Source organism: Culex pipiens, chromosome 3 (assembly GCF_016801865.2).
Source record: "Culex pipiens pallens isolate TS chromosome 3, TS_CPP_V2, whole genome shotgun sequence".
NCBI classification, from domain to species: Eukaryota; Metazoa; Arthropoda; class Insecta; order Diptera; family Culicidae; genus Culex; species Culex pipiens.
The window spans coordinates 182,910,321-182,932,636 of NC_068939.1; the positions used below are offsets into that span (position 1 = coordinate 182,910,321).

A 22,316-nucleotide genomic window follows, 5' to 3' on the forward strand; every position below is an offset into this window, starting at 1 on the left:
AATACCTTCACACCACGCTGTAAATTGAGTGCAACCACCATCCCAGCGCCGACAGAGAAACGAATATGAATAATAAATTGACAAGATGTCATGCTGAAATATGGCGTATAAGTTACGTTCGAATCTGCAACTCGACGGGTTTAAATTTACATGTTTGCCAGGCTCAAACCGAAAACAGTGTTGCCAGAATGTTCGGGACAAAAAAACTCCCGTTCAATCATTATTAGGGCAGTGTTGCCAGAGTATCGTTTTTGTCTCCCCCATAGACAGATAACAGGGACTGCGTCCAAAATGGGTAAAGTGACGTATATCACAGCGCCAATTCATCCCTTTCGAGCCATCGAGAATTCGATCGACAATGAAACGAAAGTTTTCCACAGTTGTTCAAACGGGGAAAAGAGAGTGGAAATTGAGGAATGTTAGCTACCCCCCTGACAAGATCTCACTGATGTCCATCTCCAGCAGCACCACCACACCCGCTTCTCCACTCTTTGAAAAAAGTTATGACCAGAAAACGAGAACACACAAAAAAGCGAAGCTCCAACGCAGTGTTGGATCGACACGGACACCGAAGCACAAAGGCAAAAAGCTGCTATGAATATTTGATTGAATTAAATTTTTGCATATTCATTAAACCGCAATATTTACATGATATCAATTAAGCAATCTATTTGTTTCGTCGCTGCCCTTCCGTTTATTTATTTTGTTGTTTTTTTCAGGCTGTTTGTTCTCGTTCTGTATTGATTCCAGTAGAGGCTGTTTGATGTTTCCAGATTTTGCATTTTTTAACGATATTAACACCACATTGAATGTTTACCGATTTTTTTTTTTTTCTTTTGGGAAATACCTAACGCTCGATTTATTAATTTAGTTTATTTGAGTAAAATATTAAAATGAACTCAACATTTAACATTGAATTTAAAAGAAATGTGTTTTTCATAAACTTCGACAACCAGTTATGAAATACTTTGGGCGTTTTCTCCAAGTAATGCTTATGAATTTGATCGAAATAGAGCAATCTCAATCATAAATCCGCTTGAGATTTTTTATAGAATTTCGCATTTTTTTTTTTTAGATTTGTTTTTTGTAATTTTTACATTGATATAAACTTCTTCCATGCACTCTCAAACGAACAAAACATAAAATATTTAAGAAAATTAATACCTTTCAATAACAGTGCTGAAAAGTTCTACTTTTCAGCACTGAAATGGGTGCTGAAAAGTTGAACTTTTCAGCACTAGTATCGAAAAGTAACATTTTTCAATATTGTTTTGTTTTGAACGATGAATTAACTAAACACATGTGTGTTTGACATAAAATTCCATTAAATAAGCGTTTTTCGGAATTGCAAAAAATGTTGTAAGCAACTCGTTGCAAAACTTGATTTTTTCAGCACTCGTCGTATTTATCCAACTCGGTAAACCTCGTTGGATAAATGTACAACTCGTGCTGAAAAAATCTTCTTTTTGCAACTTGTTGCATAAACTACTATTTCGAAAAGGTCGGGAAATTTCGATGCTACAGTGTTTGTGAGAAAAAAAATCCTGTAGTGTCAAAAAATCAGATCATGAGTTTTATTTTAAAAATTTCTATAAATAATTTCTATAAATAAACGCTATAAAATATGTTCTATAAAGTTTATAATTTATTAAATAAGTAAAAAAAAACATTTTTGTCCAATTTTTTAAGATGGGGAGACATAAACTTGAAATAAATTTGCATTGGACTAAGTATAGTTTTTGTTAGTTGAGACATATACATTGATAATATGGCAATTCTAGATAGAATTTAAAGAACGTTGAAATAAGAGGGTGACGAGCGGGAATTCCCGGGAAAAATTTCCCGAGAAATCGACAATTATTGGACCCATCGATTCCCTAGAAATTCGGTCGAGATTCCCGGGAAATTTTAAACTTATAAACATCGAAGCAAAATTATATAAACTAATCAGAAAAACATTTGAAAAATTCAAAATTGTTTAGAACATTGAATGTTCAATGTTCGATGTTCAAGTTCGAATAAACCAATGCTTCTCTAATCTTCTTATTCAGAAAGTGTAAATTTTAACTTGTCAAAAATTCCAATAACTCTAATTGAGAGAAGCCAAAAAAAAATGTGGACCCCAAAATTTACCTTAAAAATATTAAGCAGTTACACCCAGAAATGAAATCAAATGTTTTATTTTCAAATATTATTTTTTTAAATTATTTCTAAGAGGGAAAAGCTTTTTCAAGTTAAGTTCGATTTCCATATCATCTCTCGAGCATATCAATCCTCATAATCTATTTTTTGTGAACATTTGGGTTTTCCTGATAACTGAAATATTTCTTCAATGAATATTTACAGTTAACCTTAAAATTGCAAAAAAAAACAGCTTAATTTGTTGTTTTGAGGCGTTGTTTATCATATTGCCGAATTCCCGATACTGGGAAATTATATATAAGCTGTATATAAGCTGTATTAGTAACTTTTTATAAAAATCTAATAACAAGTTTGTGCAAATTTTGAAATGAGGATTCGTAAATATTTTAAACTACAGTTTCGAGCCTTAAAAAGCTCAAGAAACGATGTTTATTTGCAGAAGTTTACAAAAAGTTTTATAGTTCCTCAAAATAATGAGGCTACTTAAATTAACGTTTCATAGAATTAGTATGAATTAATTGTAACTGAATTCATTGAAAACAAACAAATTTATTACTTTTCATTTTAAATTTTTGGCACTATTGGCATAGTCAAAAAAAAACTCCCGTGTCCCTGGAATTCCCGGGAAATGTCCAAATTCTACTCTCAATTCCCGGGAAATTGAAAATCTCGAGAATCGTCACTCTCTAGTTGAAATTATATCTGCATTCACATTTTCTGTGCATCGATGGATTGTCAAACAGTCTTTTCAAAAAGTCATTGACTGTGACCATCTGGCGACACGACACATTCCGTCCAATTGGCATCGATTGTTCGCCAACTTTAAACAGCAAGAATCAGGTGATTGTCTTCAATTAGCAACCACAAAGCTGTGGTGCCAGAGGAGGTGCCATTTCGTGGTCATCGCATATTATATCTTCAATTGTGGTCTCGCCCAGCTGTGGCTGCACGAGTTTGCTCCCCCGATGGCCGACAGAAGAGCAACTTTTTTTTTAATTGGCATGCTTTGAGTGACTATTGTACATAATTGATATCAGAAGGGAATTGATTGAACACTTTGGTAGATTTGAAGTGGGATTAAATTATGGAGTAAGCTAAATTCAAGCTTATTTTGATCATTAATTGTTTATTGAACAGCATTCACATCATTCAAACCGCTTGAGCTTTCGTCAATTCCAATTAATTAATCTTCCTCCGACGACGAATCCTCCACGCTGCAGTCCACATTTTCCGCAGCATCACAGCGTTGCAGCTCCTCGCTAAAGTACTCACCCTCCGTACAGAACGAGGGCCGGCCGTAGCCTCCGATGCACTCGTAGTATCCAGCGCAGCTGTACGGACTCCTCACCAGCGTGTAGTCCTCCTCTTCGAAGCATGGATGCGGAGTTGCCGGGGTGGTCACCGAGTCAGAGCATTCGGCTTCGCCGGCAGGAACACACTGGCGTAGCGGTGCGTCAAACTCCATGCCTTCGGGACAGGGCGAAGGGAACGGTTCTCCGTTGATGCAGATAAAGAACCACGAGCAATCCGTGGGATTTGCAACTTTGGTGCCCATTGGTTTGTCAACGCAGATGTTTTCAATGGGGGAGGCGGTTGGGGTCAATCCGTGCGGACATTCAGCCTCTCCAGCGGGTACGCAGTTTTGAAGTTCCTCCGAGAACCACAAACCGAACGGACACACCTGGCGGAAACCGACTTGGTCGATGCACACGTAGAACTGGTTGCAGAAGAAGGGATGTAGCACCTGGCGACCGTTTGTGACTCCGTCGCAGATCTGCGGAGTAGGCGGGACGACCGGGGGTCGGTCCTGAACGACGCACTCGACCTCGTCCGCCGGCAGGCAGCTTTGGTCGGCCTCGGAGAACCACAGCTCACCGCTGCAGATCATTGGGTAGGGGATACCGTTGAAGCATTGGAAGTACCGATAGCAGTAGTACTCGTTGTGAACCAGCGAGAGGTCGGACTTTCCGTAGCAGCGCGTTTCCGGTGTTGGGGCCGGCGTCGACGCTCCCAGCGGACAGAACACGTTATCGGGCAGGTCGCACGTTTGACGGTTCTCCGAGAACCACAGTCCGTCGGGGCAGATTTGCGGGTATCCCACCTGGCCTACGCAGAGGTAGTACCTGGAAGATGGTTGTTTTGTTAGAAGGGAAATCTACATTAATGTAGTTTGTACTTACTGATTACAGAAGTTCCAGTTCCGCTCGAACCGTCCATCTTGGACGTCATCGCAAATTCCCGGCGTTGGGTTGATGGGTCCAGGATTACCAGGTCGCAGCTCGCACTGCACGTTCCGGCTCAAGTCGCAAACCTGTCGCTCGTGATCGTACCACAGGCCAGGCCGGCAGATCATCGGATAAGCCACCTCGTCCAAGCACTGGTAGTACCGGTAGCAGAAGAAATCATTTCGCACCGTTTCGTAGTCCGGGATACCGTGGCAGCGTTCGTACGGGGAGGGGGTGGTTGTTACCGGTGCCAACGGACAGTAGGTGGACGACGGTGGGGAGCAGATCTGGTGGAACTCGTCGAACCAAAGTCCGGTTGGACACACTAGCGAGTATCCGACTTGATCGACGCAAACGTAGAACTGGTTGCAGGCTCGCGGATTCTGCACCTGGCGTCCGTTGGCGATTCCGGCGCAGATTTGCGGAGTCGGGGGAACGACCGGAGGGTTTGGATTGACGACGCAGGAGACTTCTGAAGAATCCGCGCACATCTGTCGCTCCTCGTCGAACCACAGCTCGTTGGGGCAGATCATCGGGAAGGGGGCGCCATCGATACACTGGAAGAATCGGTAGCAGTAGTTCGGGCTTGCTACGAGGGAGTAGTTCGGGGCATCGTCGCACAGTGCCCAGGGGTGAGGGGCGGTAGTCGTCGTTGGTGGAGGTCCCAGATCGCAGCTGGTCTCTCCAGGTGGCGAGCAGGTTTGACGTTCCTCGTCGAACCACAGTCCAGGTCCGCAAATCTGAGGGAAGCCGATCTCGTCAACGCAAATGTAGAACTGGTTGCACGCTCTCGGGTTGGGGACCTGAATGGCATTCGTGACACCGTTGCAAATACCCGCAGTTGGTGGAGGTCGTGGAGGTTCGTCTTCGACTACGCAGTCGACTTCCGAACGATCGCGGCAGCGTTGCTGCCGTTCGTCGAACCACTGCTCGTTGGGGCAGATCATCGGGAATGGCGAACCCCCAACACACTTGAAGTACCGGTAGCAGTAGTTTGGATCACGAACGTAAGCGTTTTCTGGAATTCCGGAACACCTAGCGTACGGACTCTCGGTAACCGGGGGACGTTCTGGAGCTAGGGTGCACTCGACGGTACCCGCAGCTGAGCAAGTTTGCTGTTCCTGGTCGAACCACAGCCCCGGAGGACAGATCAGAGGCCAGCCAACCTCGCGCACGCAGAGGAAGTATTCGTTGCAGAAGGTGTGATGGGGTGCCAGCTCTCCATCCCGGACATCATCGCAGATATCGGCGAACGCCGGGGGACGTACGATCGGCGGTGGTGTTGCGTCGCACTCTACGTACTCTGGCCGGTCGCACAGCTGACGTTCTTCATCGAACCACATGCCGTCGTGGCAGACGAGGGGGTACGGAGTTCCTCCGATACACTGGAAGTATCGGTAGCAGTAGTTGTCATTCTCGACCAAGTGGTAGTCGGTGACGCCTTCGCACACGGCAAACGGATCCGGAGCTGGCGTTGACGGGCCATGTGGGCAGTCTACGAAGAGGGGGTTGTTGCAGGTTTGGTTGGGCTCGTCAAACCACTGTCCTGGTGGGCAGATCGTTGGGAATCCTACACCGTTCACGCAAAGATAGTACTGATTGCAGTGGAACGGATGTTGTACCAGCTGTCCGTCTTCGGCATCGATGCAGATTCCCGGGGTTGGGGTCACCGGTGGTGGTGGGTGGTCGATTTCACACTCGATCGTGTCCGGGTCTACGCAGCGTTGCTGCTCTTCTGAGAACCAGAGGTTGTTCTGGCAGATCAACGGGAAGGGCACTCCGTTTCGGCACTGGAAGTAGCGGTAACAGTAGTCTTCGTTGCGGACGAACGACAGATTTGGAACGTCGTCACAACGGCTGAAGGGAGTTGTTGTGGTCTCTGGGGGGAAGGGTGGTCCTAGGGGACAGTCCACGGTACCTGCAGGTACGCAAGTTTGTTGTTGTTCGTCAAACCACAGGTTGAGTGGACAGATCTTGGACCATCCAATTTGGCCAACGCAGACGTAGTACTTGTTGCAAGCGGTTGGATTCGCGGTGAGGACGTTGTTGGGTGTATTGTCACAGATTCGAGGAGTTGGAGGCCGAATAGGCTCACCCGGCTCCAGGATGCACTCGACGTTAGCAGGATCGTCACAGACGTCACGTACGGCATCGAACCAAGTGTTGTCTGGACAGCTCATTGGGTAGGGGAATCCGTTGATGCATTGGTAGTACCGGTAGCAGTAGTGCTCGTTCGGCACCAGCGCGAAATCTTCTTCCATGCGGCACCTGGCAGCTCCAGTGGGTCCGTGAGGACAGCTGACGTCCAACGGATCCGCGCAGATTCGTCGCTCTGCATCAAACCACATTCCCGAAGGACATACCACGGGCGTGCCAATCTGTCCAACGCAGATGTAGTAGGTATTGCAGAAATACGGATGCAGTACAAGTTCATTGTCCTCCGTATTGTCGCAAATACCTGGGGTCGGGACCGGAGTCGGTGGAGGTCCTGTAATATCGCACGTCACCTGATCCTGCGGTTGACAGCTTTGGGACTCCTCGTTGAACCAAAACTCTCCACTGCATCGCATCGGATAGGCAAAGCCATAGATGCACATAAAGTACCGATAGCAGTAGTTTTCGTTTCTCACGAAGGAGAAGTTCGGCCGTTCTCCACACAGGTCATCCTGAGCGTTAGCACCAACGATCACTAGCACTAGGGCTAACGCTGCCCAATACACTGTTGAAGAGTTTCATTTCAGGACACTTTTTCGCTTCAACACTGCAAAAATCACTACTTACCCTTCATCTCTAGACCGCTTCCTGCCAAACTTGCCACCCAAATACTGACCAGTCCGTCAACTATATGGTCTTAAATAGCCAACGGCTTATCACGCCGAATTGCAAACGGACGATGTCATAACATAATTGCTCCGCGACAGATAAGTCCGCGTTGTAAAAGCATTTCGGGATGCACCAATTTCAACCCGCGCAGCCAGGTATTCCCGCTGCAAATGCGTTCGGAAACTGTTACCAGGTAACACCTGACAGAGACGCAATCGTCGCGATACGCAACGCCCTTCGGGCCTGCCTTCCTCAAAATCGCGGTCAATGGTGGTCCGCTGCAAATCGGCATTGATAAACGAATTTTATACGATCCACTTGAGAATCGGCTATCGCAATATCTTTATGGACCCCCAATGTGCTATGAGATAATACTGATTGACGCTTCTTCTATTCAGCATTTCGACAAAGATAGCTTCGTGACGCGTGTGTGACTTTGAACCTCTTCGCAGGCGGTCACATCCGGTGCTACGTACGAACACCGCAGAAATCCATTTTCCGCCCAAGTACCTCCACCAACATGGGCCCGAATATCCAGGAAACTCCACGCTGGTAATTGCGTAAGTGAAGCTTTGGATGTAATCCCGCTTTATCGTCGCTCACTCGGACTATCCGGGCCCTCGACGCCGATGCTGATGAGGATGATGACGATGTGCAAAGACCGGAGTCATCTTTCTCTCGCACGGCTCAGCTAACGAAGCTATCTAATTAAAAACTTTCGCCATTAAATTATCTCAGCCTGTGGGACCGGTAGCAGGCACCGCCACCAGAACCGAGGACCATGTGAAGTACTTCCTGGCTGAGTTGCGTGTGAGTGTACGTAATTATGTGGAAAATGTGTCCACAATGGATGGAGCAGCAAAGTTTGGAGCATAATCGAGTTAGGTGGAGTGGGTTTGGCCTGGCAGAGTCGATTCAAAGTTAGATTGCTTTATATTTAGCTCATCAACAAATAGTGGCACATTGATGATCGGTTGGGACGATCTCGTTCGATAGTTTTTGGCACTCTTTGGAAAAGGGAGAGCCAAATTCAACCCGAATTGCTATAGAAATGAATGCAAAAAAAAGAAACAGTCATCCGAAAAGGTGAAAACATTATAATATTAGCTCATAACAAGTTTTTTTATGGTTAGAGCTTGATTTTGGGAAACCCGATTAAATTATAAAATAACGAAAAATAACACAGCAAATCATTTTGAAAGCCTATGCCAGGCCTGCCCAACGTCCGGCCCGTGAAGCCATTTCATCCGGCCCGCGACGATTTTTAAAATGGTTCTATGACCGGCCCTTAAGGCTGTTCATGAAATATTAAATAAATAAATTGATTGACTGAATTTAAAAAAAAAGTAAGCTTGAGATCAAATTTTAACATATTATAATAACATTCTTCATGTTTGAACTGAATTCTTATAATTTCTATACTGATATTTTCAAACTGAAAAATGGTGCAAGAAAATAAAATTATCCATTTCGTAAAATTGTGAAATTTTAGGAAAAAAAAACTTGGATTGTTGTCTAAAAATGTACAAAAAGAAACTAAATATAAATTTCTTTTAGTTTGAACTGTGTATACCGTAAACTGGGGTGACTTTGATAGCCCGGGGTGACTTTGATAGGTTTTTCAAATGCCTGTCAAATTAATATCTAAACATTTGTAACCGTTGGTTACAATTCTTGAACGAACCTTCACTTTTTAATTTAATTCCCCAACATACAACATCACACCCTACAAAGCAGCGAAGGGATTTTCGTACCGCTGTGAATAAGACCGTTCTTGGCGGCGTCGCGTCGAGACGGCACACAATGGGTGGGATGGAAAATGGTGGTTTTCCCTCCAGGGAAAATAGGAGGGAGAAGTCTACCTGGCTCGCCGATCCCAAAGATCGGTCCGCTAGTGCCAGTACCGCCAATTCGTACTGGACACGTCCTGCATTCCGGAAGTGGAAGTGCCTCGGCGGAAGTCAACGGTCCGCTGGACCTCAACGGCGCACGGATATCGGTCGGTCCAGGCCTATAAGTGCGGAGGAGCCTTTGCCTGCATCTCAACGTCAAAGACCAACGACCTCTGGCGCGGAACGCGCCATTATCGTCAAGGAGGTTCCCCTCTCGGCTAGCCCAAATCGGTGGACTCCGGGGCTTGCCGATTCGCCAAAGAGGGAAGACGCCTGCCCGCGCGGAAGTCCTGCAACGCTCGCTCGACATCCGACCGCGGTTCCCAGCCCAGCAGCTCAAGCGTTCCGGAAGCAACAACAGCCTACAACCGTTACGTGGCTGCAACGACCCCCCCCCCTCCCTTGGAAGTTCCGGCGGCACAGTCGAGGGCGCTCCTGTGACCGGCCATCGTTGAGGAGAACGCCGAAGGCGTTCAGCCCGAGGACCAGCTGCAGCAGTACGGTACGTTGTCCCGGAGTTTGCTTTACACGCCCACACCCACACACAAATACACCGTACAATAAAATTACTCGTTTTAATTTGAAAAGTGTGGTTCTGTGATTTTTAATCCCTATCCGTATTTACCTGAATCCGCCTAGTAGTTCGTGCCGACCCTGAGTGATGAGTAGTCAGTAGCTTTGGTCTACGACTACTTTTGAGTTGATGGTCTTTTGTCCTGGAAAGGACTGAGCTAGCCGTCCTTGATAACTGACCAAAGTCATTAGTTTCACATTTTTGAGAATTTTGAGTATGTAAGCATTAAGGGATAGCTTATTATCGTACATATATCCAAATATGTGACTGTTACATTGGATGTATCAAAATTAGTGGCCAAATCAAATTTCTATCAATGTCACCCCGGGCTATCAAAGTCACCCCAGTTTACGGTACTTCAAATGAAGTTGTTTGTCTATTTTCAATTATTTTTTTAGATAAATTACTAAACAAAAACTAATTTATTTTCCAGATCAACTCTAGAGTTTTTTTTTGAAAAGGTCCTATAAACAAAATTTTCAATTTTTGCTTTTTGGGTGTTTTTAGAACCGCCTTGAGTCAGGGGTAATCAAAAACACCCAAAAAGCAAAAAGTGAAAATTTTGTTTGTAGGACCTTTTCAAAAAAAACTCGAGAACTTTTCCTTAAATAAAGTTTAAAAAAAAAAAAGCTTTAAAAAGCAAATTATTCGTACTAATTGCTGCAAATATTTTAAAAATATTAAAAAATGTCTCAAAATTAGCCAAGAAATTAGGGAGCAAATATAGATTTTAATTTCGAGGAATAACGTATCGTAAATGATTAAATATATTTTTTTACGCTTTTAAATTCTCTGTGTAAATCATTTTAAAATATTTTTTTTAATATTTCAATAAAGGTGTACAACAAAGTTTTTTTTTTAAAGATATTCGAATCTAAATTTCGCTTAAATAAATTTTATCATGTCTCATTGATTTTTTTATATTTCAATCGTCAAAAACAATAACTATACAATTTTAAACAAACAAAAAAAAATGTCATATAAACACATTTTTGAAAGTTATCTTTGTGTTTTATTCTTAAAATCAAGATATAATTTTTACTTTTTTCAACCTTTATCAAATATTAGTTCCGGCCCGCCACTGCTTCAGAAAATTCAGATATGGTCCGCAGGGCCAAAAGGTTGGGCACCCCTGGCCTATGCATACTATTTGAGAATTTAACTAAGATTGACAAAAAATAATTGACGATTAGTAATGGTCTGAACAATTTTCTGTCACTCGAATTGCACAAAATAACCCGTATTGAAATATCTCATTTTTTCGAACTATGACTCAAGATGCTTAAAATTTATAAATCATATTTATAAAAAGGTGGAAAAAGTAAAAAAAACGTTTTTGGTTTAATTTTTAGATGGAAAATCTATTTTGCAACCAATTACGTAAAATTTTATATCGTGCACCGTTTTCAAACTATAGCCACCTAAAATTCCCTTTTTTCCTTGCTCGAAAATTAATTTTTGGAAAACAGCTCGTAGACCTATATTCATGTATACCTATCGACTCAGAATCGAAAACTGAACAAATGTCTGTATGTGTGTGTGTGCGTATTCCCTTTGGTGCTCAAAATTCTTGCCAAGTTTTCTCGGCACTGAATGATCTGATTTGAGTCAAACAAGTTGCATTTGATCCGTTTTGGTACCCCATACTGCGCTATTGAATTGTTTGAAGATCCGATAAGTAGTTCAAAAGTTACGTATAAAAAATGGCACCCCAGTACCTTCGACAAAGACGTAGTCTACGTCAAAAGTGTCAGAATTGAGAATCGGATGCTGGAATTTTGATGCCGGATCTCACTTATCTATATGAAAACTATGTCCGGATCTATCATCCAACCTATAGTTGGATAGGTAATTAAAATGCCTTTCGAATGAGTCCAAAACATTGAAGTTCTGGCAACCTTGTCTCGAGATATGATCATTTAAGTGATATTTATGTACTTTTTTAACCCACCGGCAGTCACGTACGTGTACATTGTACACAGTTTGTAAGGGCACTTGTAAGAAAGGCGAAAACACACGACTTCCCGAAGGTTGCCTAAGGGACCATCCACAAACCACGTGGACCCTTTTTTGGAAATTTCAACCCTCCACCCCCCCCCCCATCATGGATCCATCATCCGACCCATGTTTGGTTAGGTAATGAGTCAACCCTGTCTTAAGTTATGACCGCTTAAGTGATATTTGTGTATTTTTTTTATTGAGAAATAGATGGAATTTGTGTCCAAACCCATCATATCACCAAATGTTGGTATAAAGTGAAGAAGGCATCAACCACATAGGTGGATTAAGTTAGTTTTTTGTTTAAAACGTGACTTTTTACCTGTAAAAGTTTTGACCAAGCTTGACCATGATGATTTTATTTTTCAAGAGATCAAAAAACGTGGAAAAAGTTGAAAAATTAAAGCTAATTTGTTGATGAAAAATCAATTTTGGAACAAAGTACAAAAAATTAAAGATCGTGCACCGTTTTCAAGTTATTCCAGTTCAAGTTATCAAAAAACTTCCTAAGAAATTGCTTAAAATCAACCCTTACCCTTCGTGAAATAAAGGGAAATTCGAGTCTTTTCAAATCCAAGGGTTGTATTTTTTTAAGGTATTGTTTTTCGAAATTTTATGACAGATCGTTTCATTTTTTTTGAATCGCACGCATCTAAAATACATCTGAAAATTATATTTTCCAAAAACGGTTATTTGCGCAATATATTGAGTGAAAAGTTGAATAAAAAAATCGGTATTTTTTTCAGAGTGCATCTATTTTTTACTAAATAGGCCTATGCAATATCTACAACTTTGCCGAAGATACCAAATTGATCAAAAATTCCGTCTCTCCTTGAAAGCTTCCATCCAAATAAAAAAAATACAAAAAAAGCATCCATCCAAATCAAAAAATCAATCAATCGATGTTACCACGGCTATCAATGCCACCCCAGATAACGTTTAATAATACTTTACAAATACCCAAAACATTTCTCCGAAGATTTTTTAAAAATGGCAGTTGTTCAAAGTGACTTGAATTTTCATCCATTTTTTCTAAACTGTTTTTAGTTTGCATTTTTCTAAACAAAACACTTCAGATACAAAATAGAGGAAATATACCCATTTTAATCACTCTAAGCCGTTTTACCAATTCTCATCACTTTTGCCATTTTCCGCTATTAAATCAACATTTTCAGATGTTTCAACAATGGAGAGTTGCTTGCTCACTTTTATTTGAGCTATTTATTACTTTGGGACAGTCAAAAACACCTTATGAAAGATTTAATTCATGATCAAAGTGCTGATAGGCCGATAACAGAAATAGGCTGAGAAAGGTTATAGTTCCCCTATAATGTGATTCTTTTGCCAAATATAATAAGATCTCTGTTTTGCTATTCTCACTTGCACGAAAAAGTATCAATTGGTTGTAAAACACGTTCCAGCTCATTTTCCAAATCAAGTATCACCGGAATTCACCGGCACGAGTAGCAACCAAACTTCTAAAAACAACAATGAAGGGGTAAACTTGCATGTACCCTACCAAAGTTGAGCCGTACGCCCCAACGTGATCCCACCGTGAACCAAAAAGCCAGAAAATCATCTCTTTCTCGACTTCCAACGTTTTAGATAGAACCGAAAAACTGCATCCATCCCGGGGTTTCCCAGAGCAGCTAGCATTCGTGAGTGTTTTAGGGTAGCAAGTGCCGTCCAACAAAAATAAAAGTCAACTCCATTTGCCATACAAACTTTTACCCCCCACCACCACCTGAACAAACACACACACACGTGTCGGATGAACCTCTTTTTCTCAAGTTTGTTCTAAGCTTCGAAAATGGGAGCCAAAAAAAACTGAGAAAACTTACCTAGCCATGAATGGGTTTTGCACCGAGAAGCCCAAAAACCTGCTGGAAATAGTTCTGCCAAGAGCTGCTGCCGGAACTCTTCCGGGAAGGAAGGGAAAACGACCGTGTGAGGACGAGCGTTCCGAAGAAGAGGAAATTACCTCATCTATCTTACGATGTGAACCACTTTAAAAACAGAGAAACTCTCGCTCGAAGAGCGAGCGGCGAAGTTTTTTTTTCCTGAAGCCCCGAAAAAAATTCCTTTCGAGTGCGCCCTCGTTTTATTCCACTAGGAAATGTACATACATTTTGCAAGATTTCCACTTTAGGAGCCGTGCCGGAACGCTAGCAAAGTGCATAGTGGGAAAAAATGCCTTTTTGCTTTTTTTGCTTTTTTGCTTTTTTGCTTTTTTGCTTTTTTGCTTTTTTGCTTTTTTGCTTTTTTGCTTTTTTGCTTTTTTGCTTTTTTGCTTTTTTGCTTTTTTGCTTTTTTGCTTTTTTGCTTTTTTGCTTTTTTGCTTTTTTGCTTTTTTGCTTTTTTGCTTTTTTGCTTTTTTGCTTTTTTTGCTTTTTTGCTTTTTTGCTTTTTTGCTTTTTTGCTTTTTTGCTTTTTTGCTTTTTTGCTTTTTTGCTTTTTTGCTTTTTTGCTTTTTTGCTTTTTTGCTTTTTTGCTTTTTTGCTTTTTTGCTTTTTTGCTTTTTTGCTTTTTTGCTTTTTTGCTTTTTTGCTTTTTTGCTTTTTTTGCTTTTTTTGCTTTTTTGCTTTTTTGCTTTTTTGCTTTTTTGCTTTTTTGCTTTTTTGCTTTTTTGCTTTTTTGCTTTTTTGCTTTTTTGCTTTTTTGCTTTTTTGCTTTTTTGCTTTTTTGCTTTTTTGCTTTTTTGCTTTTTTGCTTTTTTGCTTTTTTGCTTTTTTGCTTTTTTGCTTTTTTGCTTTTTTGCTTTTGTGCTTTTTTGCTTTTTTGCTTTTTTGCTTTTTTGCTTTTTTGCTTTTTTGCTTTTTTGCTTTTTTGCTTTTTTGCTTTTTTGCTTTTTTGCTTTTTTGCTTTTTTGCTTTTTTGCTTTTTTGCTTTTTTGCTTTTTTGCTTTTTTGCTTTTTTGCTTTTTTGCTTTTTTGCTTTTTTGCTTTTTTGCTTTTTTGCTTTTTTGCTTTTTTGCTTTTTTGCTTTTTTGCTTTTTTTGCTTTTTTTGCTTTTTTGCTTTTTTGCTTTTTTGATTTTTTCCTTTTTTGCTTTTTTGCTTTTTTGCTTTTTTGCTTTTTTGCTTTTTTGCTTTTTTTGCTTTTTTGCTTTTTTGCTTTTTTGCTTTTTTGCTTTTTTGCTTTTTTGCTTTTTTGCTTTTTTGCTTTTTTGCTTTTTTGCTTTTTTGCTTTTTTGCTTTTTTGCTTTTTTGCTTTTTTGCTTTTTTGCTTTTTTGCTTTTTTGCTTTTTTTGCTTTTTTGCTTTTTTTGCTTTTTTGCTTTTTTGCTTTTTTGCTTTTTTGCTTTTTTGCTTTTTTGCTTTTTTGCTTTTTTGCTTTTTTGCTTTTTTGCTTTTTTGCTTTTTTGCTTTTTTGCTTTTTTGCTTTTTTGCTTTTTTGCTTTTTCGCTTTTTTGCTTTTTTGCTTTTTTGCTTTTTTGCTTTTTTGCTTTTTTGCTTTTTTGCTTTTTTGCTTTTTTGCTTTTTTGCTTTTTTGCATTTTGATTTTTTGCTTTTTTGCTTTTATGCTTTTTTGCTTTTTTGCTTTTTTGCTTTTTTGCTTTTTTGCTTTTTTGCTTTTTTGCTTTTTTGCTTTTTTGCTTTTTTGCTTTTTTGCTTTTTTGCTTTTTTGCTTTTTTGCTTTTTTGCTTTTTTGCTTTTTTGCTTTTTTGCTTTTTTGCTTTTTTGCCTTTTTGCTTTTTTGCTTTTTTGCTTTTTTGCTTTTTTGCTTTTTTGCTTTTTTGCTTTTTTGCTTTTTTGCTTTTTTGCTTTTTTGCTTTTTTGCTTTTTTGCTTTTTTGATTTTTTGCTTTTTTGTTAATTGTTAATTGTTAATTGTTAATTGTTAATTGTTAATTGTTAATTGTTAATTGTTAATTGTTAATTGTTAATTGTTAATTGTTAATTGTTAATTGTTAATTGTTAATTGTTTATTGTTAATTGTTAATTGTTAATTGTTAATTGTTAATTGTTAATTGTTAATTGTTAATTGTTAATTGTTAATTGTTAATTGTTAATTGTTAATTGTTAATTGTTAATTGTTAATTGTTAATTGTTAATTGTTAATTGTTAATTGTTAATTGTTAATTGTTAATTGTTAATTGTTAATTGTTAATTGTTAATTGTTAATTGTTAATTGTTAATTGTTAATTGTTAATTGTTAATTGTTAATTGTTAATTGTTAATTGTTAATTGTTAATTGTTAATTGTTAATTGTTAATTGTTAATTGTTAATTGTTAATTGTTAATTGTTAATTGTTAATTGTTAATTGTTAATTGTTAATTGTTAATTGTTAATTGTTAATTGTTAATTGTTAATTGTTAATTGTTAATTGTTAATTGTTAATTGTTAATTGTTAATTGTTAATTGTTAATTGTTAATTGTTAATTGTTAATTGTTAATTGTTAATTGTTAATTGTTAATTGTTAATTGTTAATTGTTAATTGTTAATTGTTAATTGTTAATTGTTAATTGTTAATTGTTAATTGTTAATTGTTAATTGTTAATTGTTAATTGTTAATTGTTAATTGTTAATTGTTAATTGTTAATTGTTAATTGTTAATTGTTAATTGTTAATTGTTAATTGTTAATTGTTAATTGTTAATTGTTAATTGTTAATTGTTAATTGTTAATTGTTAATTGTTAATTGTTAATTGTTAATTGTTAATTGTTAATTGTTAATTGTTAATTGTTAATTGTTAATTGTTAATTGTTAATTGTTAATTGTTAATTGTTAATTGTTAATTGTTAATTGTTAATTGTTAATTGTTAATTGTTAATTGTTAATTGTTAATTGTTAATTGTTAATTGTTAATTGTTAATTGTTAATTGTTAATTGTTAATTGTTAATTGTTAATTGTTAATTGTTAATTGTTAATTGTTAATTGTTAATTGTTAATTGTTAATTGTTAATTGTTAATTGTTAATTGTTAATTGTTAATTGTTAATTGTTAATTGTTAATTGTTAATTGTTAATTGTTAATTGTTAATTGTTAATTGTTAATTGTTAATTGTTAATTGTTAATTGTTAATTGTTAATTGTTAATTGTTAATTGTTAATTGTTAATTGTTAATTGTTAATTGTTAATTGTTAATTGTTAATTGTTAATTGTTAATTTTTAATTGTTAATTGTTAATTGTTAATTGTTAATTGTTAATTGTTAATTGTTAATTGTTAATTGTTAATTGTTAATTGTTAATTGTTAATTGTTAATTGTTGATGGGGTTTAATTTCAATACAATTTAACGCAAAGTTATTTTTTGAAAATTTGTGGAGAAATCATTTTCAAAGCTTTCTTCCCACAATGAATCGCTTCGAGGGGACACCTCCAACAAAGATGCTGGCACGGCAGGGGAACATGTCACGCCCCCCCGGATTGCATGCAAGTCCCCAATTGCCCCATTTACTCTCCCCTTCCCGTTCCCATCTTCTGCTTGCTGTAAGATAGTTTCTCACCGTGAAGAAGTTCGTATGGTTTCATTTTTTTTTCTACCCCTTTCTTACCTCATTGGCGAAGACTCAAGAAAAAAAGGTAGAAGAAAACTTGTGCAACTTTTATCGCGGAACGATTTTCCCGACCCCAGGCAAGGTAACGGAGGATGCTCCAACACGCCAAATACCGCCAAATTCAGGCCATTGGGGCAGAAGGAAGCGAAATTGGTGGGAAGAAAAACTGTCTAGAAACAACTCACCTGGGAATGTTGTCTTCATCATTGGCCTCTTTTTTCTTCTGCTGACGTTGGCGCCGCCAAGAAGAAAAAGCTCGCAAAAGGTGAAGAGATTTTCGTCTGTTTCCGGGATGCTGCACCAGCACCTTTTTCTTCGCCTTCTTTTTTTTTTTTTTTTTTTTGGTTGGGTGTGTGTGTTTGCGGAAAAGCGAACCCCAGATGAAGAGATACGATTTTGTAGCGATGTAAGGGTAAATATATGCGCCGAAAACGATTTGTTAACAATATTTGCGGTGCCGGTTGAGAATCAGAGGCGGAGGGGGAGGGGTTGAAAAGCTCTTTAGAAGAGAACAGGTCGACGATTGAGTTGGTCCGGAAATAGCAGTCAATGGAAGTGTTTTAGTGTGTACCATTGAAGAAAGTTGAAAGTAAAAAGATAAGCAAGAAAGCAGCCAGCAATTGGTTTCGATTGCTTTGAAAAATTGTTTACTCTTTTACTAAAGGGGAAGAAGTGGCGTAGAGAGAAGTGGTTTCATTTGAAATTGCAAATCGGTATTTGATTTGCTCTCCCCCGCTCTGCTGAATTCGATTAAGGCAATTGAAACTTTGAGCTTTTGAATGGTGTTGGAGGCCGGAAAGGGGTGGTGTACATGAGCAGAGCGAAACTATTTTATAAGCTTGAAACCAAACAGGATCTTCTCAACACCACTGCAGTGAACATGCAAACAAAAACAAACACGACTAGTTTATAGTAACCAATCCAGAGTAAAGAAGTGTTATTGAATGGAAATCAGAACGTTCGATTGAATCATTTAAGAATTTGCTAGTTTAACTTACGGCTTAAGCCCGATTAACAACCCGAACTTTCTAATTTTGAATATAAGTTTAAGATTTTTTTTTTAAATTTACTAAATTATAAATAACCCAAAAAAACTAATTTTGGATGCAGATTCAAATTTGTGTTCAAAAAGAACTCAACAAAATGTTTGATAGAGTGCCCAATTTTAAAGTTTAGATACCGTGGAGATTTTCTTTTACCCTCTTGAAAAGTTGTGCAACAACACTTCCCGTCTTCCAAACCCCTTTCCCGGCAATGGATAGCTGTCATGGTGTTGAATATCTGTTCTAGTGGAGTTGGTGTTATTCCCAATTATCAATTCCTAAGATAGAGACATCATCTTGTCTCCAAGCGAAGCAAGATGCAGCCAAAGCCAAACCTCACATTTGAATATGTGCAAAATCTATTTTAGCTCTAAGTTCAATGGTTTGAGAATCTTGACCCTCTACTGCTTTACATTTTTTGTTAATTTTTTTTTTTTTTTTTTTTTTGTTCAGAAGGTTATTTGAGCAAACTTTGTTCAATAAAAAAGGTGCAGATGGTTATGTTACACATAACCAATATGACAAAAAGTGAAGCTCAAGGCTCATGAAATTAATTCAATTCTATTAAATTTTTATAATTTTATTTGGGATTGCGGTTTGTTGCACTGTCAAAATGTCCATTTTCATCTTTATCAATCATCTTTATTCAATGACTTATATAACTTCTTTAAATATATTAAATGATAAGGGTTGAACAATAAGTTTAAGAATTGTTTTAAAAGTAATAGCTAATATTGATGGAAGAATGTTATATTCATTAGTATTTTTAATCCTGATATAATTTGTTTACCTCTTGATATAAAAATATTAACTTTAATTGTTTGTATTTTAGGAGGTGTATCTGGTTATGTAATGAGACATATTTCCTATTTTTTTAAAATAAATCTTTGATAAGTTATGGTTTAAGCAGATTTGCAGAAGGGATATGATTTATACCAATTATTTCTACATTTAGAATTATATAGTTATAAAAGTTTTGATCAAGGATAAAGGAGAGTGGTTGGCAGCACTGGTTGTAGCTGGTCGGTCGTCACGTCGCTCCGCGGAATTTTCGTGAACTATCGTGTTTTTTTACCTCAGTAGTGTTAGAAAAGTGATGAAACAGAAGATTTATGACGCGCTGTACTAAATTTGTGTGTTTTTAAATAGTTTTGATTAAATCTTGTGGTCATTTCGGGCAATCTTTGTTGTAACATTCGTGATTTGTTTTGATTCCTGTGCGCGGAGCTTTTTCGTCGTTCCTCTGAGCTGACCGAGCTGACGATTTGACAGTCGATGAAAGAGTCGATGAAAAATTAAAGGCTTTTGCTCTCGCTTCCCCTGTGGGAGCTTTTGTGCAGTGGTGCAGATCTTATTCAAAGATAGTGAAAAGTCTGTTGAGATGTTGAATAATCTGCAAGAATTTGTAAAATTGTGAAAAATGTGAATACAATCAGATGAATGTGCGACATGCTCCATTCTCGCGTTTTCAGTGCTTTTTGCGCGTTTTTGAGTGTGCATTTCGAAAAAATTATTAGAAAAGGAAAAAATGCAATTCTTGATTGCGGCCTAGTTTTAGTGTTTAAAGCGCAATTTAAAAAGTCAGGTTGCGCGTTGAATTCTTGCGGACGGCGGTGTTTTTTTTTCTTGGAAGAAAAAAGTGAGGCGATCAGTACAACATGCATGCAAGTTCTGTGTGTGTGTGCAGAAAGAGAAGCAGAAATGTGTTTGCGTGACCGACGAGATGCGGTAGTGTTGGTCTGACGATGACTCGACCGCTTCGACAGATTTGGCCGTGGGGACGTGATGTTAAAGTGTGCTTTCAGTGTTTAAGAGTGAGAGAGCGACTGCAGCGGCTTCGGCACTGTTTTCAGTTTGGGTTGTGTGAGAAACGGGCTACTTGCTGGTGACTCCAAAAAACTACAAAGCAACCGGGTGAGCGAATTCCAATTGGAATATACTTGTATGTGTGAGAAGTGTGAATGGAATTGGACAAGGTTGTTCTTTTGTTACATTCAATTTATTTTTAGAATTGGCTTTTCAATAAGAAAAGATATAAAAAGCAAATAGTAAAAAGGAGTTCAAACTATTTTTTGCATTTTTTCCCATGTTGCCTTATTTGTAACCTAACACTTGGCAAACATTTAAGACCCTTGACCATTAATTACAATTAGTTTTTTTGTGTGAATGGTTGTGTGAGTCAATGAATGAGTGTGTATAATATTAACTAAAAACTTGGTTACAGGGCAAGATAACTGTGATTTTCGAAAAATACGCGTACAAGGTCGTCCGTCTGTCTAGGTTTTGCTATTTACCTATTTCCAGTTAGTCAGGTTCAATCTTTCCACAGCCGGCTGTCTAAGAATGAACGTTTTAGATAATTTAAACTTTATTCACTAAATACAAATAATACCGGCGGTTCACGGTGAAACGCTGTAGTTATAAAACAAGATCGACCTTGAATTTTTTTCATATTAATCGGTGAGTTATTGTGTGCTTCAAGCCCTTTCTTCATCATCGCTGATTGGATGGCAAGTTGACGATTGAGTTAATTAGGTTTATCGCGTAATAAAATTATTTTGATTCATCAAGAACGTCTCGGAGGGCACGACGTCGGTTGTTTGTGTGTTAAGCCCTCTCCATAGCATCGTAGCTCGAAAGGCAACGAAAATCAATACCTTATCTAGCTTACAGAAAGAAGATCGGAAGGCACTTGATAGTTGAGTTCCTCGCGTCTATTCCGTAACAAATTTAAGAACTAAATGATTATATAATTAAAAATCAGACTACGCTATCATTGCAGCATTGCGTTTAACACCTCATTTTATAAATAAATATTATTTGGTTTTATCTTTCCACAGCCGGCTGTCTAAGATTAAACCATTTCATTAAAAAATGTACAACAGTTAAACGGGAAATGTCTCATCCGCAGCATCCGATTGTTTGCCTTGAGAATAAAATATAATACCTTTCAACAAACACTATGATTTTGGGTCGCATCATCATCTTCTATGATGAATCCTGACCAAACACCCTATCCTACTAACAAGTTTTCAGGTTCCTGGCGCTCGTGGGGTGTAAGCACAGAGTAAATCAGCTGCACAGAGTAGTAACCTGCGCTAACTAACATTCCCGTCCCTTAATATCGAGATCTACAAACTGACATGGCGGGCGCCATTGGTGGCCAATGACTGTTACCTATTCGCAACTGATCTAGTTTTAGCAATCATGGTGTTTTATCTTTTCGGCGCATTCATACATGCTGTTGATAAGGGAAACACCACTAGATCGTCGAAGCCTATGATCAGTAGTGCTAAAAGGATATTACGGTTCTGTTCAGCAACGGAGAAGGACAACCATGGGTGGTCTCTCATGCTCATGCTATAAAAGTTTTGATCAAGGATAAAGTGAGTTTTTTGGAGGTCAAATATCAATTGAAGAATTATTCTTTATAAAGATATAAATATAATCAAGAATTTCAAAATAATAATTTCAAAGTTTATTTATTATGTTATTCATTATGAGAAATTGTTTTAGTTTTAATGAGTATATTTTTAATTTAAATTTAAACAGCTTATATTTAGAGCATGACACTGAAGATGAAAGGGAAATTATTGACATTTTTAAATAATTATTAAAAAAAATATTTTTACAGTGAAAAATCATGTTTTAGTTAAACTATATAAATAGATATATGTTGATCAAGAATAAGCTGCTATCTTTTATCATTAATGGTTTATTTTTATTTATATTTCTAATTTAATTGGAATATAAATATTCAATGATATTATTAACAGTAATATACCTCTTTTTGGTTCCAATTTATAAGATGAGTTTATAAAATCAATACTTTTCAAATGCAAAATGTTAAAGTAAACTATTATCCCAAAATACGAGTGAATTTCATCTAAGATTAGGCCGGAACTAATTGCAATAAATCGCTTCATATTAAGTTATTTCACTCATGATAAAGACCAATTGATAAAATAAAAATTAAACATAATCTAGCAATAGATCAATTTGATAGATTTGATGATTTAAAAATTTGAATTATTGGTAAAATTAAAGTATATAGTTCAACTAATTGAATATGAGACAAGAAAATCACAAATTTTAAACACATTCAAAGTAAAATTGACA

At 37.8% G+C, this 22,316-nt stretch overlaps 1 protein-coding gene across 1 annotated transcript; it reads right to left on the reverse strand.

Moving 5' to 3' along the window:
* Nucleotides 1–3,280: 3,280 nt before the first annotated feature.
* LOC120420625 (uncharacterized) lies at nucleotides 3,281–7,286 on the reverse strand. Its single transcript, XM_039583700.2, has 3 exons — nucleotides 7,149–7,286; nucleotides 4,323–7,086; nucleotides 3,281–4,265 (listed from the first exon to the last, which is right to left on the reverse strand). The coding sequence occupies exons 1-3, from the start codon at nucleotides 7,153–7,155 to the stop codon at nucleotides 3,326–3,328; spliced, it is 3,711 nt and encodes a 1,236-aa protein (XP_039439634.1). The 5' UTR covers nucleotides 7,156–7,286; the 3' UTR covers nucleotides 3,281–3,325.
* Between the last annotated feature and the right edge of the window lie 15,030 nt (nucleotides 7,287–22,316).

Bases quoted from the DNA above. Each gene is read 5' to 3' on its own strand.
- LOC120420625 (XM_039583700.2), bottom strand. The intron at 4,266-4,322 runs GTAAGTACAAAC...ACCATCTTCCAG, and splicing joins AACTGGAACTTCTGTAATCA to GTACTACCTCTGCGTAGGCC.